The sequence below is a fragment of the Halichoeres trimaculatus genome, unplaced genomic scaffold (genome assembly GCF_033239565.1).
Source record: "Halichoeres trimaculatus isolate MK-OKI-2021-1 unplaced genomic scaffold, fHalTri1.1 fHalTri1_scaffold_4, whole genome shotgun sequence".
Lineage (NCBI taxonomy): Eukaryota > Metazoa > Chordata > Actinopteri > Labriformes > Labridae > Halichoeres > Halichoeres trimaculatus.
The window spans coordinates 12,460,375-12,487,563 of record NW_027437182.1 but is presented as its reverse complement, the minus strand read 5'-3'; the positions used below and the strand labels follow the sequence as shown (position 1 = coordinate 12,487,563).

General features: G+C 41.5%; 1 protein-coding gene across 3 annotated transcripts in view; it reads right to left on the bottom strand.

Moving 5' to 3' along the window:
• dennd1b (DENN/MADD domain containing 1B) overlaps positions 1-27,189 on the bottom strand; it is a 122,838-nt gene that overhangs the window by 58,297 nt on the left and 37,352 nt on the right. For all 3 annotated transcript variants that reach the window (XM_074668005.1, XM_074668004.1, XM_074668006.1), the window contains exons 4-7: positions 11,141-11,190; positions 9,911-10,030; positions 4,670-4,739; positions 2,761-2,841 (exon numbers count right to left, since the gene is read on the bottom strand). In XM_074668005.1, the coding sequence (XP_074524106.1) occupies positions 2,761-2,841; positions 4,670-4,739; positions 9,911-10,030; positions 11,141-11,190 (321 nt within the window). The remainder of the gene's footprint in view (positions 1-2,760; positions 2,842-4,669; positions 4,740-9,910; positions 10,031-11,140; positions 11,191-27,189) is intronic.

The window sequence follows — 27,189 nt, the reverse complement described above, 5'->3', positions numbered from 1 at the left end:
GTTCACACATGAAAGGGGACAATGATCCTTCTTCTTCTCCTCGACTGCCATGATAAAACAAAAAGCCACTCTTTTAGGGAATAATTCTGCTTCATCAATTAAATATCAAACTAGTGGCTTCTGCAGATAAAGAGATGAAGCTATCACCTCTGTTCTCCGGGGCTTCTTTTTCCACTGAAGCTCAGAGATTCAGATAAAAAGATTTTATTCCCAGATCCGGGTAAAAGAAAACTGACACAAAGGAAAAATAAAACACAGGGAATCTTAATTGACCTTCTTAACCTTGATAGAGATTTATTGATTACCTTATATTAATCTGGCTGTGCTGGAAATTCATCTGCGCTCGTTCTAGATGCTTATCCTTAGAGACACATCATGCACATAATGCCAGAATGTATCACTTAATTGGTCATAATAAGGAACAGTAGTCTTTATGGCCAATTCAGCCTGGTTTGCACTTTTATCACTTGCAGTACTGACAAAGATGATACTCTGCTTTCTGGTCTCTCTGTGAGGAAAACACCTCAGCTACAAATACTCCAGAACTCTGCAGCACCGAAACAAAAACAGGAATGTCTGCAGTTTGTTTCAGGAATGGTTTAAAATGCAAAAATATTCTTATTCTAAACCATTTATCATCCATCAATTTACACTAACAACCTCACTAAGCCCTTCATGATTCCAGGTGTAAAGACTGTAAGTGCACACAAAGTGACAAAGAAAGCTCCTGATGAAGCATAATTTGGTTTTCATGGCCCACATCTGAAAAAGACCCTACCGGAGACCTGAAACAGCAGTGGATGTTGATTGGCTAACCAAACAAACTCAAGACCCACCTTTTCAATTGGTTTTTGAGTGAAGGGAATATCTCATGGCATTATATTAAATTATTTTGTATTTTACTGTTTGAACACTCTTACATGAGGCCATGTCAGGAAAAAAAAAGATTTTCAGGATAAAGTGACATATTTTCATTTTTTTTTAAAAGTTGTATTATTACTAGAGTAATGTCATTTGTGGGGAAAAAATTAATTATTTTTTGTGCTTGTCATTTATTGTGAGGGGAAAGAGCAGGAGAGCAGCTGGCCACCTGCACTTAGATGAGGACCTTGGAACATCTTGTGAAGTTGTACTGTAGCATCTGTTGCACAAGTAACTGAATACCCAATCTTTTAGCACATCAGCACCACATCTGTAATAAGAATCAGGAATCTGCACAAAAATCTCAACTTGTAATGAAAAAAGTTAGGTTAATGGGCAGCCTGTGCATGCTTCCACAACCATGATATTTGGTGTAACTTTGTAAGGTCCACACTTGTCCTTTAGTGCAGGTGGCTGGCTGATATCTCCTCTATGTGTTATACAAGTAACACAGATAAATCAACCAACTTCTGTCTTATATAATTATATAATTACATCATTACAATATGCTATGTTATTTAACATACAAAGATTATGATTTTTTTATTCTATTCTAAATATTTTTTCCTGAATGTCAGAATTTGCAAATTGTCCTTACTCCGCTATTATTTTTAAACTGTGTTTATCTTGCATATTTTCTCCATTTTACTATTGTCTCACAATACTAACTTACATCTTGTTAATTTTTATCCCACATCCTGAAATTCCTCATCAGTAATTCATGATACTATTCCTCAATTTCTGTTTTATTTATAACAATTTTGTGTAACTTGTGATCAGATTGTTGGGAGCAGCATATAGTATTTTCTGTTTTTCTTGGAGTTTGACTGATTGCTAATAAAAGCAAACAATGAAACTCAATAATTGTTAGGGGTCGAAGCAGCCAGAACATAGAGATATTAGTTAACAAACTCTAAAACCATTACTTTCTTCTGAGAGAGGTTGATGGGAATGACAACTGTTTGCATTTGAGAGTTTTATGTTGCACTCAAGGAGAGATTGTGTCTGAGTTAACACAAACACAGGCTGACTTTGAGCGACCTGGGCTCCCTGAGCGCTCTCACTTTTTGATAAGCAGGAGACATGACGAGTTGTGAAAGGACCCTTCAAGTTTAAACATGTCCGGCTAAGGCTTATCACACAAAAAAACCTGTTAGCGCCACTTCTTATTTCCAAACAGAGTGTCAGCCATGGGGCCCTCTGCGTCTCTCTGGTGCGACCTAGAGAATCTTATCCTCCACTTTCTGTCTTTTTATCTCATTCTAAGTTTTTCTGCTGTGTTTGTCTCCTTTCTCTCATCTGCGTGTCGATTTTTATTAAAGTTCTTATTATTGCTCCCTTTTTAGCTGACTCTTTCTACTTTATGATTTGTCTTCAGCGTCTCCTCTCTACTTTTTCTCCTACCCTGAAAATGCAGGAGGCTTGGAATGGCTTCAAACATTTTAAGGACTGAGTCATTCGTAAACATCTGTATCTCAATGACCGATCTGTTGTATTCCGGTTTACTTCCTGTCCATTTCTTGTTTCTTCTGTCTGGGTGTTTCTTAACTTGTTTGTGTATTTGTTTGTTTTGCAGTGGATGTACTGACTTTTTCTCAACAAAAGCTCATGTGCACAGTTGTTGTAAAATCTTGGTTAAGTCTAAATCCAATGAGAAAAGAAAAAAAAAAGAGTTTTACAGCTTTAGCCAGCTGTTATCACCTCCTCCTCTTTCCCTGCAGTCTCCCTCCTAATGCAGCAAACGACTACAGTAACCTACCTGTCCTTCTCTCCCTGTTTCTACCTCCACTCTCAGCTGTCTCGCTCTGTGATAAGGGAGAATAAGAGATCTATACCTACCACACTCAGGTTGACTGGCGTGAAGGGCTTTGGCACAGGCAGATCATAGAGAGAATTCAGCATGTCATTCAAGTCATTTTCCTGGGGGAGAGAAAGGAACAACAAACAGAGAAGAAGAATAAGAAAACATTGGACACATGAATTTTATTTACTTGTTTTGTTGTTGTCGCGAGTTATGTGTCAATCTTAACAACAGTGCTGGGACAGGCGCTGCTACAGACCAGAGGGCAATCCTGCAGCGAGGCCTGAAGGGTTTGAAAACATCCGACTGACATGTGTTTAACGAGCAATGGTGAGGTTAAAAGACGGCTGAACGTGGGGCTGCAGACGCTTATTATTCGGCGGCGTTGATTTACGACCGTGAGTGGGCTGTCTGTAATTAAGCAGGGGTCCCCTCGCTCTGAAGACGAGGGGCTTTAAGAAGCTGTAAGAGGGCTGGCTTGACCACAGAACTGGCCCCGAGATTATTCATCTAGCATTTATGAGCTCCATGACAAGACTGCCATTTACGCTCGCTGGAGGACTGACAGAAGATAACGCTTTGCAACTTCTGTGCAACTAAACTGAAGTAAGAAATGTTCACACAGGGGTCAAGCTTTGTTGTTTTCTAGATTCTTTTTCTATTTGCCCTCTCAGGGAACTTTGTTTTGCTTTTGGCTACGAGCCGCTGCTCGTTTGAGGAAATGTGCGCGTGTGTGTGCGAGTGTGTGTGTGTGTGAGCCAGTGAGAAACAGAAAGTCGAGAGGAATGGGCGGCGATGTACAGTAAGAGAAGAGGAAGGGTAAGAGGGAGGGAGGGAAGGGGAGGGGTGGGGGGTTGTGTTGGGGTGTGTGCAATCGAACAGCCTCCTGTCATGAGAGGCTCAATGCTCACACGCATGGTCAGCAACACGGCCTGGGGAAACAGTTCATTTACCCCTCGCCTTAAACCCTCATCGCTCTTCTGTCTTCCCTCGTCTGTCAACATCTCCCTCTCGCCTGGAACGGACAGCGGGGTAAATAGAAACCAAATCATGCACACTAACACTTCAGTCACCCAGGATTTCCAGCAATCTTTCTGTCTCTCTCTCACAAAAACAAATGTGTCTGTCTCTCTTCTTCCACTTTGGACCATCCAGCTAGATTCCTTTCACTCAGAAGTAAATGTGTGTTTATGATAAATGTTTATGAGACTGTCCTCTTTGCTGAGCCTCTCTGTCCTGATCATTGCTCTCTAAGGGGTCTTGGAAGCAGCAGCGACTACATGACAACTGAAAGCGGTCCCAAAGCTCCTTGCATGTCTCCCTCGCTCTGCCTCTCCCCTTCCTCCCTCCTTCTCCTCCGTCTTCTTCCTCTCTTCAGTCAAAACATGGGAACATCACCTACACCCTCTGCGCTAGACGCTGCACATCTCTCCAGTTTGTTGCATATTTTACATTTCCCTCCCTTTGCTCGTACAATGCACTGAATAGTCAGGGGAAAAGACTTTTGTGAAGTGCGAAACATTTCTGTGTGTGTGTGTGTGTTTGTGTCTGCTCCCTCGTGTGTGTGTGTGTGTGTGGGGTTGCTTTTTTTTTTTTTTTCTTAACGATTTGTTTTCCAGTAAATCATCAGGAATAACTTCCAGTGTCAGATCAGCGTTTGGTCTGTGAAATGTCAACATTGTTGCTGCTAACAACAGGAGCCAAGTCGAGCCCGAGACGGCGAACAAAACTCGCACACAAAAGACAACAAGCAGCAATGCAGAGGGAGAACACAATGGAGGAAAACATTTTACCACAGTTCAGTTCCAAAAGCACTAAACTGTGTGCTTGTTTCTTTAAACCAAATCAAACCACGGCCTCTTATTTTCCATGTTATTTGCTTTAGACCACATCTAATGCTGTAGATATTAAATAATAAAGAGCAAAAACATTCAAAGAGGTGGTTACCTGTTGTTTTGTTAGGTAGTCTGCGAGGGTGTTGAGCAACTTGTAGTAGATTTCGAACCATGGAAGATAACTGAAAAAAGGCAAAGGGAAACAAACATGAATTAAAAACAGTTGATCAAACATATAAAAAATTAAATAAACCAGTATAGCAAATAGTTACAGATCTGAATTTAAGCTGTAAGGACTCAAGGATTTATGTAGGTTAATTGCCATTTCTGAGTATGCCAGAGCACAAAAAAGAACAAAACAAGGGACTGAGGTCCTGCTTGAAAGAAAACAATGAGAAAATTACAATACTAGTCTTTTAAAAAAAAAACATTCCTTTTAAACATGTGTAAAGAAGGTTTAAGTAAACAATGGCACAAATATTGTGTCTATGTCCAAATTACTAAATTTTTGGACCTTGTCTGTTCAAACAGCAGTGAGCTCTTCATGTATGGCTTTGTAATGTTTGTGTTTTTATGTGATGACCTATGAGTTAAAGATCAAATGCATACACATCATAGAAAATGGACGTTTTTTTCCGAGCAGTCATTGTTATAGTGGACAAAAAAAATAAAATAGCAAGTCTATCTCGTCCTTATTACGACATTCTTCTCATCCGGCGGTCTCCACATGCTGCAGATTCTTGTCATTTCTGCTCTTAAAGCCAACAAAAGGGACAAACTAAACAAAACACTGGGTTTAAGATTCATCCACGAAGAACCACCGTAGCTTCTATATAGTTTGTGAGATGTTATAGTTTACAAGCATGCTGCTCACACATGCATAGCCTCAACAAAAATGCAGACAGAAACACCTAAGCCTGCCTCTGTGAGTTTCTTCTCATGCCCTCCTCATTTTAAAAATAATCTTTGCCTTATGCTATTAATGCACGATAAATAAATTCATTAACAGGCTCCAAATAATTCATAACGCGGTGTTTGTGTTAAAGCTAATCACTGAGTACACCCACCATAAGCTAAAAGCATCTGCAGCATGGCTCTCTTTACAAAGTTGACATTTTCTTGGCCAAGCCGACTCGCTTTCTCAGTGGAAGATGGCCAACGTTTTTCTTTTGGCATTAAAAGCTGCGAGGGCTCGGTTCATTTAATGTTATGCAATCAAATAATAAAAACATGGTGTCCTATCAAGGTACTGAATTTTTATTTCGTTTTAACATGAAGTCTGCATGCATAAATAATGATTCCAGATAAGGACTTGTTAGCATTGCAATGAAATAAACAGAGACTCCCATTAATGCTTCATTAAGTTGACTGGATGCAGGGGTTGAAACATAAATTAGTGTCCAAATGAGCCGATCAATAAAAAGTGGATTCCTAGCTGCTCGATAAATTCAGCGAGTGAACAAAGTGTAAAATAGGAGTCATTAAGAGATTAATTTAAATCACATAAACAAAGAGAGTAATCTGCAGTTTTCTCAGTAACATGATAACAGCAATGACTTTAAACAGTGTGTGGGTTTATGTGGAGTCCGTTTCAGGCTCAAGCAGAGGCTGGAGTCTGAGGAGTTTCCAGGGCATGGGTCACTGGCTGCTCTGTAGACTGGAATTAACAGACAACAAGAAAACAATAAAGTGAACCTAATGCAAATTTTCATTTTGCTAAATCCACGAGGGGCCAACGACAGGCCGTGTTCCCGGAGAAGTGCAGCCAAGCGCACCAATCAGAGAGGTTGACTGACCATTAGTCTGAAACAATCAGCCTCCTTAACATGCCAATATTTTGACGTCTGTGCTAAGGTTTCGTGCAATCAGGTCACACTCGCAGCAGAGCCTTAATCTAACACGCGTGTGTTAATTTACATGCTGACCGGATATGAGGCTGGAGACCTATTTCTGCCCTGTCAAACGCCATGCAACGCCGATATCTGCATATGGGGTCAGTTTACATTTAGCCATTACTCGGAGAGTTCAGTCTGATTTAATGACTCTGAGGGAGAACAAAGCCTCTGTGTAATCTCCGCCTCCTGTTTAAAAAGTCAGGCTCCTGGACATTAATCCTTCATTTTTCACAGTTGAAGGGGATGTAAATAGGACTCTTGCTGTCAGAGCAGCCGTCAGGCCTCACAGATCTCACAGTCATTACACTCCTACACCAAGGTGTTGTAAATCCTTTGTTTTAGAGGAAAACGCATGATTGCTGGGGAAGGCAGCCAACCGCAAATTATCAATATTCTTCAAACCTCTTCCAACAATAGGTAAAGGGATCGCATGCTTTATTTAAATTACAACAGTCTGAGCATTACTTAAAGACTTATTGTTTTGTTCTACTTATCCCCCCCCTCCGTCTGCCCCTGCGCTGCTCTCTCTGTGTTGATGCAAAGTTTAAGTTTGGAAAGCTTAGAGAGATACTCCTACTCGTCACAGTTCATTGCTCAGATCTGTTTGTGCTTCGCAAATCCTCCGATAGAGAGGGTGAGAGAGAGAGGCATCCATCACTGGAGTGCTCAGTGCGTGGGGGCCCCGCAATCTCTCCTGCCATTTTAAACACGTGTCTCCGCAAAGTGCCATGTACTCACAGAATGAACCAGTTAATCTGCGGCCCACTCACAGCCCCGCCGTGCTCTCCATCCTGGGCTCAGACCACCAAACAGCTCAGAGATATTTAACAGAAGTCAGGGCCATGGGAGGGCCCTTGGAACTGTCATTTCAACTACTCTGGATAAGATCACACACTGAAAGGATGTTGCTGAAACAAGGGGGAAAAGTCTGAAAAGAAAAAGCAATTCATCCAACCTTTAAGTGGTTGAGTTAATCGATTCTCTATGTTCACTTGAGCACTTATATTATCCCTGTCTGCAGCTGTAAACTACCTGTTGGCTGCTACGTTCCACACTTATTCCTCTTGCCTAGATGAGTCTTAAATCTCCTTTAATGCACAGGCCTCTGTAATCGTAAGTCATCTTACACTTTGTAGACGGCTCAGTGGAAGATTTCATTACACATTTACTTTCTCAGGTTAAGGGTTAAGTACAGGGAAGGAAGTTTCTCCCGCCAACCGTCCAAGTGGCCACTAACCGAAGCAGTACGGTCCCTAAAATGTTTCCTGAAGCCTTAGCTGTTAAAACAGGGAAATCTTGGAATTAATTACATGTTCGACAAGAAAATACTGAGACTGTTTGAGACAAGGGCTGAGAGAGGAGGTAATTTAAAAGTGCAAGATAGTGCAAGTGTTTTTCATGTCTGTTCTTTTTTTTTTAGGGGTTTGCCTGAAGGGAGCAAAGCCCTTTCAGCCACGGCTTTAGCAACCAGACTACAAAGGGCTGTCCACATAAAACTGTCCCTCTCATTAAGGCACTTCCTCCTGTAAGCTGAGGTGACAATTTTACGGTCCCAGCACTTCAACAATCACACACACTCAAACTGTTTTAATTACTTTTACTTTATGTCCATGTGGAATTATAGATTTAAGAGAAATAAACCACTGTGGAGAGGTCTATTACAAATCAAACACAATTTAACTGATAATACTTTTAAGATTAATGACTCGTATTATCTATGCTTGACTCTGTTTTCTTTGGTTACTCCTTGTTTAACACTCACAAAATTCAGATTAATGTGGTCGAAAGAAAATCAGTTTTAAGAATTACAAACCTTTGACCGAGGACCTTTAACACTGGAACTTAATTACACATTTCTGTGCTGAGAAGTTGAAAATGTTTTTTTCATGATAAGAATATTTTCAGATATCTTCTCACATCGATGTGAGGTTACTTTAGTTAAGGAAAAAGATCAAGGCTCACAAAAACATTATTTGTTACTGGAATGCAAACAAACACTTTTAAATCAAAAGAGAAAAAAGAAAACTTTCTTTACATTATTTTATTTAAAATGAAGCTAGCCATGCAAACTACTCAGAATGCATAATGAATTTTATACATCATATGTCAAATGAATTAGCATGTCTAACTCAGCGAGAGGGACAGGGGAACCTCTGCTAATTGGCAGTGAAGCTTCATGCATAATTATGGGCCGAGCGTCTTTGCTGTCGCACTGTGGCAGTAGCTGAATAACGAGAAGAAAAGAGAAAGAGAGAAAGAGAGGGAGAGAAAAGGAGAGACGGAGAGAGAGGAAAGAAAAACAAAGGCCGTGGAAGCTGGCCGGGAAGGGTGGGTGGTGTGGGGAGGAGGGACACGGCTCTTCACAGCAGCTCATCAGGGCAGCGACAAATGCACGACTGTCCATCAAACCACGCACACCCCAAACACACACACACACACACACACAAACACACAAACACAGAGGCAAGAGAAGCTCTTACAGGAGAGCTGCTTAACACTCACAGGGAAAAAGAAAAGCCTTTGTGCTCATTTTTTTCCCCAGTTTTTCTTTGTTAAACTGTTTAATACATTCATTAAAAATGGATTTATTTGGTACATTTTCCTCGGTTTATTCTAAAGTGCACCAGCCTGTCCACTGAGATTAGCACTGGAGCACTCCTTCTTTGTAATGCTGAGGTAATTACATCAGTAGAAACATTGTGTCAACATGCAATTACATGGGAATTAAATGATAATAGCCTTTGTTGGAGAGTAATTATGCAAAGAAAATGTAATTTTCCCGAGTTGGCTGTCCTCATTTAAGTGTGCTGTGATAGGATAAATCCACCTATGAAATATCAAAAACTGCTCAACTTTTGAGTAATTATAGGCATATCACTAACATATTTGTGTGGGCAGATGAGAATATAAATTTGTTATTCTGGCATAGTGTAGCACAGTGTGAAGAGTGAGAACGAAGGGAAACGTCTCAAAAATCTGTGTGCACTTCTTAGATCTGGTAAAATTTTTTTTTCATCACACTTGACAAATAAATATGGATATAAATAAAAAACTGTTCCGAGACTGATCCACAGACAGTTTGAAAAAGGGTAAAACAGACCAACTCTGGGTTATCTGAAAGAGTAAATACAGAATGTGGTGTTTGAAAACTGTTTTTTCCACATATTTATTTGATTCTGAATCAGGCAATTAAATATTGAAGGCTGACTCTAATATGTTTAGATTTGTAAAGTGTGGTGTAACTTTTGGTACACTTCTCTTTTGGTGTTTGTGTGATGGAAATAAGATGAATATAATTAAAAAACTGCATCAAACACACATTTAATACTGCAGCAGGTCTCAGCTAATGAGGAAAAAAAATATGATTCTGAAAGACAAAAGTTAAGGAATAAATGCACCCTGGTGTAATAAAAGTAAGTGAGGTTGCAAATGTGTGTGTACATGTGTGTGTGTGTTACCTGAGCAGACATATGCAGACCCGGCAGCCTTGAGTGAGTCTACAGAATCCAAACCTCTGTTTGCTGTCAATGTCGGTCAGCACAAAGGTGAAATTCTGCCCCACCTGACTCTGGGAAACCCTGAGGCCGGACACAAAGGACACACACATACATACACACATATGAGACACATGCATGTATTTAGAGCCAAGAACACTAAAACAACTTTACGATGATCCTTAATCAACAGGGAGCACTAAATTGTTGAAATATTGTAAATTTAGATATCATAAAAGAAAACAGATTTTTGGTGGACTTTGATCAGACAGTGACTCACTCCCAGACTGAATCTCACCATGAGCTAAATCTCCAGTCAGGGTCCAAATCTGATGTCACATATTTCCACTATGGCTGCTTGAAAAACTGTTAAAAGCTTTTCTAACCCCAAGGAAAAATCACACAGAAGCTCTATAAATCCCTCCACCACTAGATGGCAGCAGCTCAGCTTCAGTAAACCACTGCACTGACCCCCCTATCCATCTCCATCTCTCCTGTGTCTTTACAATGGGAATTTTAACATTTCATTTTCCATGCTGAAAATAATAAGCCAGTACTCTTCAGAGAGCTGCTGGTCCGATCAGACCTATATGATGTGAAGGGAAATTCACTTCCTCAGACTGTGGATGGGAAACTCGTACTCTCACAACATAAACACGCTTCTGTGCACGACACACTGAGTGGGCAGGTCGCTGATGACCTCATCAGCATCATCCTAATGAAACTTGTTTTAATCATTATCCTGATTATACTGTGTCCTGTTATTGTGGTGTAGTTTAGTAGTTTAAGAGCAGCTGTGATTTTACAGGTATAGTCGGAGCAGGAAAGCTCCCTATTTGTTGGTGGTTTGAGAGCAGAAAGGATACTTCCAGTCACACCCACAAACACACTTATTCATCAACTTTAAAAGGCAATAAATCATCATTGACAATAAAAAAATAAACTGGGTACTATATCATAACATAGCTGCATGATGTTTAAAATACACATCGTTTCATTTCCCTTTTTTGCATGTGTCCCTGTAGGAGGGAGGGGCGCTAGGTCTACATATTTGCGATTGTGTGTGTCTATGTGTATGTGTGTGTGTGTGTGTGTGTGTGTGTGTGTGTGTGTGTGTGTGTGTGTGTGTGTGTGTGTGCAATGTGAGCAGTCAGTGCTTTAAAACAGGGAAGCAGTGAGGGAGAGGAATCGTACCTTTCCACGTCAAAGGGAAAGCAGAACTTTGGTATCGTCTGAAGGACCTCCTGAGAAACCAGAACAGAGAGAGACACACACACACATTTGTTTAGAAAAACACACATCACAAGGAAAACAAATAAAAAGCGTGTAATTCAATATGAAAATCTCCTGGGCTCCCGCTAACTGTGTGCTATCAACTGGCTGAACAAAATGAGGATTAATGTTAAACGCTGCTGATAGCAATCTGACAAAGTCTTCACATCCCAAACAGGGCAGCCTAAACGCACTTAATCCAAATGAATGGGCAATCTAAACCACTTCATTTGGCAGAACAGAGTGGAAAGGTTCCCCTTCTTTTCCAAGGATGGGGAGGGATCCTCGATCCACAGCTTGAATAATTAGCAGTTAATAAGTTCATCGATTATCGGGTGCCAAAGGGAGATGAAAAGATGAAGGAAGAGAGAGAAAGAAAGAGAGAAGGAGACAGAGGGGGGACACAACATTAAGGCGATGGTGGCAGATTGTAGTGACAATGGGCTAAGCAGCTCTGAGGGGTTAAGAGGTAGGAGGGGGGTACAAGCCTTCAGGGCTTTACCTCCCAACACCTCCCCTGTGGGTTGAGGGGGGTGTAGGGAGGGTGCACGCTCTTGAAGCGAGGTAGTAGAAGAGCTGGGGGGGAGGCACCTTTCTACCACCAGCAGCATATGGATTTAGACAGGGAGCAGGAACAGAGCGAAGCACCATATGGGTGAGCCTCTCCAGACCAGCCACACAGCCACAGAGTACCAGGTCTCTCTCTCTGTCTGTCTCTGTCTCCTCGTCCCTCTGGCTGCTAACCTGGCCCAGAGTCTGCGCCAGGCACCTGGTCCTTTTTGCCGTCTGTCTTTCTGTTACCTCTCTCTCAGCTCAGGCCAGACTCTGCCAAACCCCTCAGACTAATCCTGGGGACAGAGCGGCGGTCTGCTCCGCTCTGGCCTCTCCCACTGTCTCCCTCTCTTTCTCTTGGTTTGCCTGCCAAGCTCGGCCACAGAGCCCGAGGTCTGTCTCTTCTTTCTGACAGGAGACGTCCAAGCTGAGATTGATGCTTCATCTATCTCTAAGTCTGCCCCCCTCCTCTCTCTTTGCCCTCCCTAGAGACTGATCTGGACGACAGGTTGGGTGTCTTCTGCTACTGCATACTGTTGCTAAGACCTCGCCGCGGGGGAGCAGTCAGTGATCACCCCCTCCCTCCCTCCTTATCAAAACTTAAAGCTGCCACCCCAGCATAACACAACCATCGCCACAGACAAGCAGCAACAATGAGCAATGACAGAGGATGGGGGGTGGAGGGGGTGTCATGTGTGTTTGTGCATTTGAGTGGGTGATATATGTGCCTGCCTGCTTCAAGGACTTTGTGCATTCAGTGTGAGAGGGTGGTTAAGCATGTACATTTGTATGTGTTTGTGTGTGTGTGTGTGTGTGTGTGTGTGTGTGTGTGTGTGAGTGTGGGTGGCTGGGCTTGGCTCAACTATATGTTTTTTAGTGTGCATATTTGCCTACATATGGAGCTAGTGGTAGGATAGGTGAGGTGGGAGGGAAGTGGTTGTTTTTTACATATCCGGATCTGTGATAAAATTGAGAACTCAACAAAGACGGAGGGCTCAGTGGCAGAGGAGGTCTCCATCTCTGCTGTGTGTGCGTGTGTGTGTGTGTGTGTGTGTGACAGTCTTGGCGTGTGCGATTGTAAAACTGTCACACACATCAGAGCTGCCATCGCTGTATGCGTTTGCTACTATTATTAACCACTACGTGCGCACACCAATATGTTCCAGTGAGCCCTCCCCGGCGCACTGCATATGGCACACAAACCCAAACAGACGCACACATGCGAGCGCACTCACACACATACGCCCGCTTTTCCCTGCAAATAAAAACATTTGACTTGCCAGATTCGAGAGTTGTCACAGCCCCGCCCACATCAGTTGTCTGTGTTTGAGTGACAGTCAAGGGGCTGCAGAGACTCTGATCTCATACAGGACCAGTGGGAAGTGATGGGTTTGTGTGTGTGAATGTGCGTGTATGTGTGTGTGTGCATAATGTGACATACATAGAAACTAGACTTGCGCTATACATGTATGTATAAATATATACATTGTCAGCACCCTATATACATATCAGTCTGTATATCTCAGGTGTGCTGACACCACATGGTCTGTAATGGTTTTAATCTGCTGTCTTCAGTCATTAAACAAGCTACATAACTGAAATCACACAGGCTCTATCTTCTCTGCTACACGCCAACTCACAGTGATGCATTCAAGAGCCACAACTTATAAAATGTTTTTTTTTACTCATAAAATGTCAACATAACATTAAAAAATATCCCATGAGGCTGTCGTGATGTCTGTAAATGGCTTTTCTCAGAGTCCAAAATCTAAATATACTTTTTTAATAACATGTAAAGTGGAGGAAAGCAGAACGTTCTCAAACATAGGAGGCTGGAACTTGAAGATGAGATGGTCTAAAGTCTGTTGAGTAGGGATGGGCGTCAGATTAGGTATTTTTATAGGTACTGATCGAAGTATGTCTTAAGTACGGCGTACCGATTCAATTAAAACCATAAGGTACCATGTTCAGGTACCTAAACGCATCCTTGTGACTGTGAGGGAGCAGAAGAGTAGGCGGTTTTCCATGGTAGACATGAACACAGCATTCTAAGTTATATACTGAAGACTGAATGTCTAAGTGAAAAACTTGAGATTTTATCATTGAACAAATTAACATTCATTAACAAACATAAGTACCAAAATTTGGTACCGTTGAGTACTGATACCGATTGCCAGGTACCAGGCATCGGTACCATATCGTTTCAGATGTGAAAGGTACCCATCCCTACTGTTGAGATAAAAATGCATACACTCAATATGAATAAGCATGGTTGTATGTAGGGATGCACGATATTATCGGCACAATATCGGTATCGGCTGATAAAAGCTGAAAAACACATTTATCGGTATCGGCAGATATGAAAATTTTTGCCGATAAGCACAGCCGATAAGGTGCTATTCAGATAGGATTATTATTATTTTCCATCTGAAAAATAAGCTCCTTAAATAAAATGTAGCACTTCATTTATTTGCACTGCAGAGCTCTGTGTCTGTCACTAGGTTGTTACAGTAGCTCTAAAATAATCAAATGCAACTTGCTTATGTTTAAAAATGCATTGTACATTTAAAGTTCATGTGATCTAAAGAAATTATTTTTCTGTACTTTAATACTGAATGTCTTGAGTTTGAAAAAATAATACATTTCTTATTTATGGTAAAATCAAATGTTTTTTGCCTTGTTTTATGTGTGTTTCTTAAACAAATAAGGCCGTCACAATAAGAGTAACATATAAATTCCAGTACAGGATAGACTTAGCTTTCTTTACAGTGAAAAAAACAAACAAACTTGTGATTATCGGTATCGGCCAAAAGGGGTTTCGATATATCAGCATATCGGATATCGGCAAAAATCCAATATCGTGCATCCCTCGTTGTAGGGATGCTGGTATTACAGTAGGTTGAAAATAGGAAACTGTTGCAAAATCAAAACAAGGACATTTATTTGCAGCATATCTCTGGAATCAGAGTATTTATGATTTTTATTAGACTGCAGACTTCAGAAGTCCTGAAAATATGAGATGCAATGTTTGATCTTAAAGTCTGGGATCTGAAAACATATCTCAAACCAAGGTAAGAAAAAAAACAAACAACTAGCACCAGAGCTTAATCAAGAACAGGTTTTGGGGTATTTTGGGTGAAATTCTGTTGTATAATGCACTCGGTGGTGGCTCTACTCCAACACTACTTTCAGCTGAAAGCAAAAAGATTCCATATATGTGAAATGCAACTTCCTCATCAGCCAGTCCATCTAATGTTTTCTTAATACTACCTGTAAAACTAAGAGTAACTCATCATATCTCTCTCCACTTTCCTCCCTCGATGACTGGACCCTTCACCGTGGGGATATCTAAATAGGAAAGGCACAAAGGGGGGTATTCTACCACACTTTTTTAGTACAGTAAGCCCCCCCATCACTACCACCGGAACACACACAGACACACATACGCACACACACTCCCTGTGCTTGCCGTTTTCCCAAGACAAAAGAAAAAGAGGCAGCTAATATATTTGCAGCTTTGCGAGTGGGGATGTAGAGGGGTGGTGGGGGAGGAATCTGCTGCTAGGCTGTGCTTGGCAGACGCTGGTGTATGTGTGTGTGTGTGTGTGTGTGTGTGTGTGTGTGTGTGTGTGTGTGTGTGTGTGTGTGTGTGTGTGTGTGTGTGTGTGTGTGTGTGCGCTGTTTATCGTGAGTGGAGACAGGGGTATCACTCAGCGAGACAGAATACTCTGGGTTCCCCCAGCGGACGATCCTGCTATCACTGCACCACAACACTACAACAGCACACAGCAGCTCTGTGCAGCTTTACGCCATTCCCCCTGCTGAATAGCAGCGTGCAGGAGGGAAAGGCAACAAACTTTGCAGCACAGGGTGAAAATCGTGCTTTTATACTCTTAAAAAATAGGCCTAAACTTCACTTTTATTCTTGCTCTACCCTGATTCTTTCAGAAGTAATCGTGGTGGGTTAAGTTATATTTATATCAGGCATACAGCCGGGCGTACAGGGGGGATTTGACAGATCATACTCTGTGGGCTAGGTTTGACAGACTAGCATTTATAAGCGTGAACCTCCTCTCCTGGCCACCCACCATCACTAAAAAGGGGAAAACCAGCTTTTAAGATCACAGCAAATGGACAGAACGATGTTAACCATTTTTTTGAAGTGTCTTTTATGCACGGATTAAATGCTTAACTCAGCGTCAGGCATGGTGTTTCATTTTGGGTGTGAACTTCATGAGCAATATTCGTTTCCCCATATGCTTGCAAATATAGAAGAGCGAAGCAGGCAAGTGCTGTTGCAGATGCAAGAAGGAAAGGCAGATATAAAAAGGCAAATGCAGAAAATAATAAACTATGAGGCAAAAAAGAAGAGGAGTGAAAGACAGAGGCTGACAGACAAACTGACAAGAGTGAATGTCATCAGGAGGGAGAGATGGAAAAGGAATTCAATGGATGGACGCAACAGAAGAAGGAGGGGAGGGAGAAGCAGCTCAGTTCATGCCCCTCTCCCCATGCAGCAGGACTCCTCCCTGGGGGGACTCAGACTTTAAGCCCCTGCCCTGCTTTATATTCCCCCGGCTACTGCAGCCAGATCAATCTACCCAGCTACCCCGGTGTAACTCAACCCAGTTCAGTGCAGCCGGGCCCCCAGAGGCCTCCACACAGGGAGGAGTTTTAGGAGGACTGGAGGCTGGTGGCAGGCAAATTTGTACATGAACCACGGCTATACCCGTATTAGAAGCAGACGATATCAGAGATTTTTTTAGATGTGTTCGCCCATTACTACAATTCACATACACTTTACATTACTGTCAGCTGTTCTCAAAGCAGGCCGCTCTGTTTTACAGTATAATCTGTCACAGAGCGCAATGTGCCTGCTTTTATTTTTTGGTCAAAGTTAATTTATTATTTCCTGGTGATGGAATTGAAAGTGCAGAGTGATTCAAAAAGTCTGCACTGCATTACCACACAAACATAACATCACTCACTATAATGCGGCCAAGATGTTCACTGTGATGGATCGCCCAACCGAAGTGAAGGTTTTGCAGGATGAGATTTTATACCTCATGGAAATAAACAGAAATCAATTAAAGCTGGAAAGGTAGTAAAACATACTTGAAAAACGCCAAAAAAGCCAGAGTGCTGCACATCTGCATGAGGTTTGAATGAACTGCAATCACTTTCAGAACATCTCACATGTGAGCTTGGATTCTTTTGTTCAACCTACAAGGTGATGTCAAACAGTGGACAAACACAACATTATTTGGTCTTTCTGGTTATCCTTTACACTAAATTCCTACAAACTAGTCAATGTCATCACTCTTCTTAGTTAGGATTGGACTAACCTGTTGGTCAAAAAAGTTATAGTCTTATTATCAGCATAGGCCAAAAATGCTGCTCATTCCCACATCATTCAGATGTAAACAAACACAGATAACAGATGATATGTTTTGGTGTGTCACAGTTTGAAAGTATCTAGATCTAGAAAATCAAATTGTTTGTAGGCTGTGCCCAGGTAAATTTGCATTTAACTACTTGACCTGAGCAATGCATAACCAACACAGATATGAGAAAATTAACCTGCACTGACACCGACTACCTACAAGCTCTGTGATTACATGCTCAACATTGACTGTTTTTTGAGTGTTTATTTATTAATTCTTTGGTGAAATAATAAAGTCAAAGCTTAAAGTTATGTTAAAATGATTACAGCCAAGTGGTCTAAGGTGCACACTCTATGTGGCTAGTCTTTGAGTGGCTGCCCCTGGTTGGAATCCAACCCATGGCACCTTTCCTACATATCACTCCCCACTCTAACCCTGTTTTCAGCTCAGTCCTGTCCTCTCTAATCAAAGGCATAAAAGCCAAAAACTAAAATAAAATAAAATAAAACAAGTCAGAGAAGTTAGTTGCTTAGAAAGATCCCTACCCTTAACTACAGTAACTGATCACATGAATATCGTTCTCTGTAAATCCAGCTTTTGAAATGTCCAAACCTGTTGCTTATTACTCGACTTTTGGCTCATTTTAGTGAACTGATGTAACGTTGAGTACATACTGCAGTTTCATCCCTAAGAATTTACATGCTGGCTTCATAAATACTTGAAATGACTAAACTGCTCAAACTGTTCCCATCCATGAGAAGTTCCAAAATTGATGCTAAAACAGCAGGATTAAAAGGCATCCTTTCAAAGTGGAGATAGAAGTTTCCTGAGACCTTTTCCACAATGAATATGATTAATAACTGCAAGAAGACTGCTTTGTGTGAAGCTATCTTTACCATATGTGTCAAACAGGCAGAATAATGGAGCTTTAAGGCTACAGTGGTTTGCAGCAGGAAGGGACCCTAGTTATCCAGTCGGCACTTCAATATTATAATGACACAGTCAGCAGGGCTACTAACACATCAGCGCTGGAAAGCACGGTGTCTCCACACAATTTCCCTTCACCTCTTACTCCTGCATGCTCTTGTGCCCTCTTCATCGCTCCCTCTTTTCCTTCTCTTCTCTCTACATCCCTCCATCCTCTTTCCCCTCCCTCCTAAACCCCCTATCGTCATCTTGGATTCCCCCCTTCCTGCATACCCCACCTTTTCCTCACCCTTACCAACACCCCTCGTCCCCCCCGTTGCCCCCCTTTTCCCAATTAGTCTGTCTGTGTGCAGCTACCCAGCCGATCTCTGCCCATCCTGCCGGTGCTGGTTTGCTCACCCAGCCCCTCTGGCGAACATGACAAAGAGAGATCCTCAGTATTCAAACAGACACACTGCTTTCAAATGCCGAATGGCAGGGTCGACCTGGGTGCAGCTTTAAGCAAAATATTCAAATTCTCAGCCTTTCTTTTTAAAAATTTGCATGGATATGCATTCATTTGCAATGTGTAAAGGCACAAGGACAGCTGAGCCTTGGTTAGAGAGACAGAGAAGGAGAGAGGGGAAAAAAATAAATAATGCAGAGTAAAAATGTATGATGGTATAAATCCTTCATGGGGAAGACATTAAGGGTAGGTTCAAACTAATGAAAAGACAAAGTCACAAACAAATGACTCATGTACATTTTTAGCTGAGTGTCACTGATGAACTGATGGCTATCATCACTGCTTGCACTGAGAAAAGGGAGGGAGCAGAGCTGTGATCTCTTACACTGTAAACAGCAAACTTCCTGAATGACTTCCTGCTTCTGCAGTGATACTAGAACTGAAGCAGATACAGAATGGCTACGGAGCGTGATGCTATAATGAGATTGAAAGTAAGAGGAAACACAAGGGCAGAGATACTAAGATGTAACAGCAGACATAGGGAGCAAAATAACAAACGGGGGAGAGAGATACATTTGGAAATGTTTAAACTTTCTTCTTTTAAAAAACTTAAAATTGTAAACCCTAAATAAAAGGTACCATTAGAAATGACAAGAGGAGCTGTTTGCTTCTTCTAAGCCAACAAAATGAGTGACCAGAACCCATTTCCCCACTGTGAGTTGATTTTTTTATACCTCCCTTAAGCACAGTTTCACATTCACATATGTTTTGGAATCTATATCATTTAACCAATAAATGTGAAAACTCACAAGAGATGAATCTACTGTCATATTAAAGCTTGGGATATATTACTCTAACACATTGAACAATCTATATGATAGCTTATTCCAATAATGTTTACCAGCCTACTACATCTTCCTGAAATAATACCATTATATTTTACACCCAGGATATAAATGCAGGTACTTCAGTAGGTGGAAAGTGCATATCTATTCAAAAACACAAATTAAAGAGTGCTTGCTATAAATTTAGACTCAAGTCTCACAAACGTATGGTTATATGATGCATTGATACTGGAATACATAATATTGCAGTATTAAAGCAAAAAAGAAAATAATGATATTCATTGAAAACTGTTGCATACAGTACTAAATGAGTTTGAGATCATCTACTGTGAATGCCAAGAAAAAATATGATTACAGGCTTTGGGTATGTGTTGGAGAAGGCATAATTTTTGTTTTTGTTTGTGTCATGTGTCAATATATAATGGTGAGTCAACTCTTTACAGTGCTGGGAGAGAGATGTAAACTGTCAACAGCTAGGTGATGCAAAATCATCAGAACAAAGGGTGTCACCAGCATAGAACTGATTCAACTGTCGTTGTGGTACAGATTCTAGTTTTCTTGGTTTGGTGTTACAAAATATCTTTCATTTGTCTTAAACAAAAGAGGCTCCAAAACAGGTCCTTGTGGGACACCTCTTATTACTAATAATAATTGCTTTCTTTGGATCAGACTTGTTTTGAAGACTCAAACCTCTAACCTTTCAAGAACTTGGGGATAAAGAAAGGTAGATTGCCGTCAGGGCTCAGTAGTGTGAAACTATTTTAACACATTTCTATCAGTTATTCTTAAAAAGATCATTTTCAAGATGGTTTCCTGGGACTGCAAACTAAAAAATAATCATTTTTCATTTTGTGAGTCATATTTTGATTATGTCCATTTTTGGTGGTGGGGGTAGTAAAAAGTGTAGGAGTGGAGGCATCATATGATGCAAATACAGAGAGTGTGAAACTTGTACAGTAAGAGAGTCTCAAAGAAAACAAAAATGAGGAAGAGACAGTGAAAGAGAGAGATGTTTAGAAAATCTAGATTTAGAGATAGAGATAGAGACGCCATTCTGTAGGAAGAAAAACGTACAGAATAGAGAGGAGAGGAGCCGAAGAACAATGGACAGAGGAACAGCCTCCTCTGGCCGCTGCAGACCTCAGACCCTGCAGAGATTTCTTTCATTAGGCTTTAATAGTATGCTGCCGGCTTGCCATTCTGACCTGCGCTCTGTGCCAGTAATAAGAACGGCCTTCAAAGCCGGACCAAAGCAACAGAGCTGCTCGAGAGGGGGAAGCTGGAGAGGGAGTGGAGGGGGGGCGATGGAGAGAGGTGGAGGGGCACATGAGCGGATAAGGTGGACTTTCAAATTGACACTGGGGCGTTACATTTTCACATTCATGCTCACTCTTTCCCAGCTGATAGTAGAGGGAGGTGGAGGGGAAGAGGGAGTTTGTATTTCTGGACAGCTCTTTTTAATCCTTCCCACAAGTTTCTCTTAGTGGTGACCCCTCTGCTGCAGAGCATCTGTGTTAAGGGAGGTTATTTTGGTTAACGATGGTCCCATGTTACCAGAGCTCTATTCCAGGAGGTGTTGAAGGTGGCAGATTGATCTTCTTGCCTCTTCTAGCTCTTGCCAAAACCTGACAGGTACATGGACTCTTAAATTCATTTGTGCATGTGCCACCTCTGTTGCAAGAAGAAATCCTGTTAGTTGAAAATATTTGTCATTTTCAAATCTGCACTTCTAGGTCCTCGGGGATGTCATAGAAGCAAAAAGGCAAGGACAAATAAAGAGGTCTTGTTTGGCCTTCTTGTGAACTGCAACAGCACCCAATTTCACTGACCTCATTCAGCACCTTATATTGTATTGTTGTATGGAGACGTCACTTTGAAATAAGCATCCCAGGAGGCACTGTGTTTACCCTCAGAGCTGTCCTTGCTCAAGTTTAATAAGGGTAGGTAAATTTTTGCTTTTCTCTTTAGGCTATGATGCACATGTGTGATGAATTCAACAATTTGTGCTAACAGGAAGCATAACATCCCCTTAACCCCCCACTGTCCAGCTCCTAAGTCATCCCCCGTCCATCATCTGTTAATGAGTCACTTTCAATATAACAACATTCCACCAGGGTAGTATACATGCCATCCATTGTATTGCACTCATTTATTCCCTGCTTTCTCCACAATGGCTGTATTTATGTTATGGGGTGAGAGGGCATGTTGCTCGGAGAATAAATATGTGGCGTTGACAATAACAGTGTGCATTATTCTAGTGCTAATAACCTGTCCTGCTGATGTCCTTTCTGCGTATCACAGATGGGCTCAGACAGGGGAGAGCGGCAGTATTATGCCTCTGCAGAGATCTTCCACTGAATATATTACCATGTGATAGGGGGAGATGTCTCACTCCCTAACACACTCACACACACTCACACACATTCACCACATACACATTCACATTCACACACTTGTAGTGTTGGGCCAAGAGAGCTGCATATGCCCCAAACATACAAGCATGGGCTTCATTAATGACGTGCCAGGAGGAGAGGGATGGAGAGAGAATGTGTGTGTGTGTGTGTGTGTGTGTGTGTGTGTGTGTGTGTGTGTGTGTGTGTGTGTGTGTGTGTGTACCAAGCAGCCAGGGGGGGGATTTCCTTCTTTAAGCTTTCAGCTCCCACTGGGCTTAGCTCGACTGTATGAACCCTGATGTGGGCCTGCCTCTAACACATGGCATTACACACACACACACACTAAAACACACACACACACACAAAGCATGTATATAGTGAAGCTCAGCAGGGAAGCAGCAGCGCAACACCGGCTCCTAAACATTTGGCTGTGAACGTCTCATTGACAGATGTACATGGAATCTAGCAGAGGGGGTCGGGTCATCGCAGCACCCTCCTCTTCCTCTTTCTCCTCCCTCTGTCCATCTCTCCTTTTACACAACATCCTGTTGGTTCTCACTATCTGTGGTGGCTGCCGCTTGTGCCATGAACCTGGTGGTGGAGTTCAGGAAAAATACGCACCAATTAAGCCGCACGCTTAAATGTGCGATAGCTCTGTTGGCGACAGCAGCATGTGGCATCTGATACAGTAAAAATGAGCTTTCTGCTTGACAGAGACAACCTGTTTCAAAGTGGAGATGCATTCACTTCCAACACTGAGGCAGGCTGGCAGCTTTCAGAAGTATTTATACAAAATATTTTGGGAAAAGTGTTCTGCAGGGTTATTGTTTGGTTTCATTATTAAACTTAACCAGGGGCTCCAACAAAGGGACAGGAAAGCTAAGATTTCATTATGAAACAAAGCAGGTGGAACATTTTTTATCACATTACTCCCTGTTCCCTTTTCTGTTCTCTGTTCCCTTACTGTGACCACATGGGCAAGAAAAAAACAACCATAGCAAGAGTTACACACTCACTCGAGGTGTTGGTCAGACTCTTATCTTTAATTTCTTAATAGTTTCAAAGAGTCTCGGGTGACATTTTGATATGCAAGTGGATAGAGGAGAAACTGGGAAGAAAGGGTTGGAATTGACATGTGGTGAAGGGACTTTGAGGACTATAGCCTCTGTACATGGAGCATGTGATTTAACTGCTAAGATTAAGTATGGGCTACACAGAGGGATTCTTAAACCTTAACAGATGGATAAAAAGTGAGACACACGATGACAAATAATGACAGATTTAACAGCTGTGGTCACAGAGTATGATGACATGGCCCACAGTCAGAGTCCAATCTTAAGAAAACTTAAAATCTTGCAAATTCTGTCACAGAGATATTGGACTTAAGAGTACACAAACAGGACTGGTAACAGGAGGGTTGTTTAGCTGAATGTTGCTAACTGGTTAGGCAGCTAGCACATCCATTACAGCAGCAATTTCTCTTCAACTCCACTTTACAGCACTTTGACAACAGCATGCTTTACACGTTGACTGTATTTCAAATGGACATCAATCATCTTTTTTGGATGTGGAGTTTTGAAGCATATCATTAGCGGGGAATGCTAAGCTACAGGGTTGCCCACCTGTCAGTCAGGTGAGCTGTTATCTTTATATCTTTCAAACTGCAAAGTAATAAAAAAAAATCCATCCATAGATATATTAGCTTTTTGGGCTGAAATGAATTTTTGTACCAGGCTATAAACATTTTTTTTTCTTGTTTAACTTGGTTTGCTTGTGGTGTGTGCTCAGCCTCAAGCAGAAACTTCATGAAATTAAGTTTTCAGTACTCCCGCATTGTCTCCATTTTACATGGCCAGAGGTTGCTGCTTGTTGCCCGAAATCATCAAGTTTATCCACTATTTCTGTTGTCACTCCTAACTCCTACTGTGCGTCTCAGTTTTCAGAAGTGAAGTTTTCTTGGTTACACTAGACGCAGGTTTGGACCGGTCATGAGCCATAAGCATCCCAAAGCTCAATCCAGCCGGTTTGGCTTCTGTCTTCAGCTGTCCTAACTAATGAAGGCAAGAGCGACTTAAAAAGATGTCTAAACTTGTCAAATAAGTAGTGTCCTACATGAGATATAGTTTGCTGCACACCAAGGTTAAAATATCTTGGATTTGTCATTATAGTTTAGTTTTAGTTAGTTTTGACATTTTATTTTCCATTACAGTTTAGTTTGAATTAGTTTTAGAGCGGGCATTCTAGTTTTTATTTAGTTTTGATTTTTGCAACAAGGCTTAGTTTTAGTTTAGTTTTAGTTTGGTTTCAGTTTAGTTTTAGTTTTCCCATACCTTATTTGCCAGGTGCAGGATTCAAAAAGGTCAGAGTAAATATTTTGTAATACTGTTTATTTTCAAGTCCAACATAGTGCTCACTGCTCAGTCAATGCTGATACTGAAATGTTGGCTGCTGCCTTGAACACATGAAAATAATATAAACTTAAATAAACAAATATAAACATAAATTATGTAAAACAATAAAATATGAGCTTTAATAATTAGAAACTTGGACTCTGTAACAATAAAGTCAGATACATGCAATGAAACTATTACAGATGCTCTGATTCATTGCTCCTCTACGTTTTGGTGCAGCACAGCCAGTCAGTGCAGTGAACAAGCACGTCCCAGTACGTTACTATGATGGTGCTGTACGGCACAGACAACTGCCAAAAACTGTCTTAAAATTGGTTGGGAAAACGTGTCGGATTAATTTAAATTCTAAAGGCTATTAACATTGTCAGAAACTATAACTAAGGAAATTTTGTCTATAATTTTAGTTAGTTTGATTTAGTTTTATGAACACAAGATACAGTTATAGTTTACTTATCGTTTTTGTTTTCTTTTCTAGTTTTTATCAGTTTGAGTAAACTGCAATGTATTTTAAATTTCAGTTTTCGTTTTTAGTTTCGTTTTAGTTAACTATTATAACCTTGCTGCACACTGACCATTCATCTTCTGAACTGTTGAACTTTTATCATTGGAGTATAAAGACATGTGCATCTAAGCTGCAGCTGGCTGGAAAAGCTCTTGGATGGGTTCATGTGCAGCGGAAACCACTACTGTCCACCTGTTGCTTGAGAAACATAAGCCCCCCCAACAGCTCTTTACTCCTCTGCCAAAACACACCACAGCTCTCTTTTTTTGCCAGTCACTGGGCGATGCTGGAGAAGATGTGAGCAACGGCGCGTAAAAACACTTCCCCTGCTCGCCTCTTTCCTCTCCACCACCACCCTGCTTCTCCCAGGAAGCCAGCCCAGAGGTCAGCGCAATCAGGACCCATGAGCAACAAAGAGGCCTAGTTAGGCGTCCAGCTCAGTGCCCGAGCCAAAGGCCAGCCTAGCGGGGCGAGACTGTCCATTAGGCAAGACCCTGGAACACCCGAGGGATCCGAGGTGAACAGGGTTAGAAAGAAGAATAAAAACACCATCAACCCAGACACATACACACACATCTCCTCAAAGACATACACAGATCATATGAGGCCTTGTTTGACACCGCTGTCAGGGTGCAGTGAAGGGGAAAGACGAGACCCGGTGACACACCGAGACATCACACACTTACATGTGCACAAATACATGCACACACATTTGGGCCTCCACACACAAAGGAATGAATTTCCATCTTTTTTATCTCTCAGTTTCTCACACCTTGTGCCACGCTGTTACAGCTTCACAAAAGTGGCGAGAGCGAAGAGCTGACAAACTAGACTGATTCTCAACAGCTCATCACAAAACATCACTGTGTTTCTGTCACCTATCTTTTCAGAGGACGGGTGAGGAGGGTGGCTTTGTCCTTATAAATAAAGCTCAGATCTTGTTGCATCACTTTTTATGCTTTTAACTGACAAAGTCTTGCACAAACTTTACCATGGATTTGTTCTTAAAACTTTGAGGATATCAGGATATCACTTTTTAGTTTTGCTTCATGTCTTAATTTCACACAGAACTCTTTGACGGCTGCAGAAGTTTCTGCATTTTCTCTAGTTTTTTGTCAGTGATGTGCAACAGAGCCTCTGCATGCCCACCTTTACCCCCCACAACCGTTCTCAGCCACCATCACTTCCTCTTCACAGGGTCAACACCCAGCTCCCTGTTGGCTAAAGCCACCAATCATATCCAGCAGCTCCTCTCCTTTCCCTCAATCCCTCAGACTGCTGCTTCCTCACCCACCCCATCAACCCCTCGTCTCCTCAGGAAGCCTCCCATCCTGCCTCCCCCATCCAGAGCCCGTATAGAGCTGTGGCCACCAATCACAGCATGTCAGGCGGCCCGTCCTGATGGAGCACAGTGTCAGAGCAACACTCAGAGTTGCCGAGGTTGAAGCCTCCAGAGACCCTCCGCCTCTCTTTTCTCTCCCTCTTTGTCTGTCCCTCCCTCTCTCCCTGTCTGGCTGATGACACAGTGAGCATTTGAGCAGAGATGGATATACGTGTACAGAAAATAAGTCAAGTTTTGCCAAAGTCAGGGCATTTCAAAATTCTTGACAGAAGTTAAAACTTAAGTACAAAGAAAGGGAAAAATGAAGCAGTAAACGGTTTCAAACTTTTAAAAATACAGCGACAGGTAAAATATTTTGAAAATTTTGAGAATTTGCCATATCCCAATGTTTAACTTGCCAGAAGATGATGGCAGGACATTAAGTAGAGTGGCTGGTTGCCCTGCCATGGTAAAATATGACACGAGAAACATTTTTACAACCTAAACGGCCTGCTATAAATATCGAGGATTGGTGTCAGTCCAAGGGAATCAAAGAGAAAGAGCTTTTTTTTCTTACAGAAAGAGCGACCAAGGAGCACAGAGTATGGGCTGAAAGCTCCATCTGTATTTGAATGTGGATTGGATGTAAAGCAGAAACGAACATAAGGTTTTATAACTAAGTTTCTCCAAACTTGGGAACCACCTACTCTGCGGCGTGTTCCAAATGAATCATGGGTATTAAAATAGCTGCTGGAAATCACATAAGAATAACTGTCACGTAGAGAAAAATATATCGCCACATTCTTTAAATCGTTAGTCTTACTTTGCCAAAATTATTCCACAACTGATTGTATGTTGGGATGTACAGTATGTCGATATCTCAGCACAAATTTTAAGTCCTGATTTAACTACTGTAGCCTTGCAAAAACAGCATGTTTAACGATTAATTCCATGCAGTATTAAGCAGGAAGATCAAAGGTTTCCTATTAAAATGTGTGAAATGGCCATAGAGAGTTAACATCAACTTGAGTTCACAGCTAAGAGAAAGCCTTGCATTAAAATTTAGTCATAGTTCAATATTTCCTTGATTTCTCTCTGGATAATTTTGCTAATTGTTATTTCTTGCAATAGCTTCTTTTATATTGTGTGCAGAAGCAAAAGAATCAATAGGACAGGCGGGATAGAAGGATA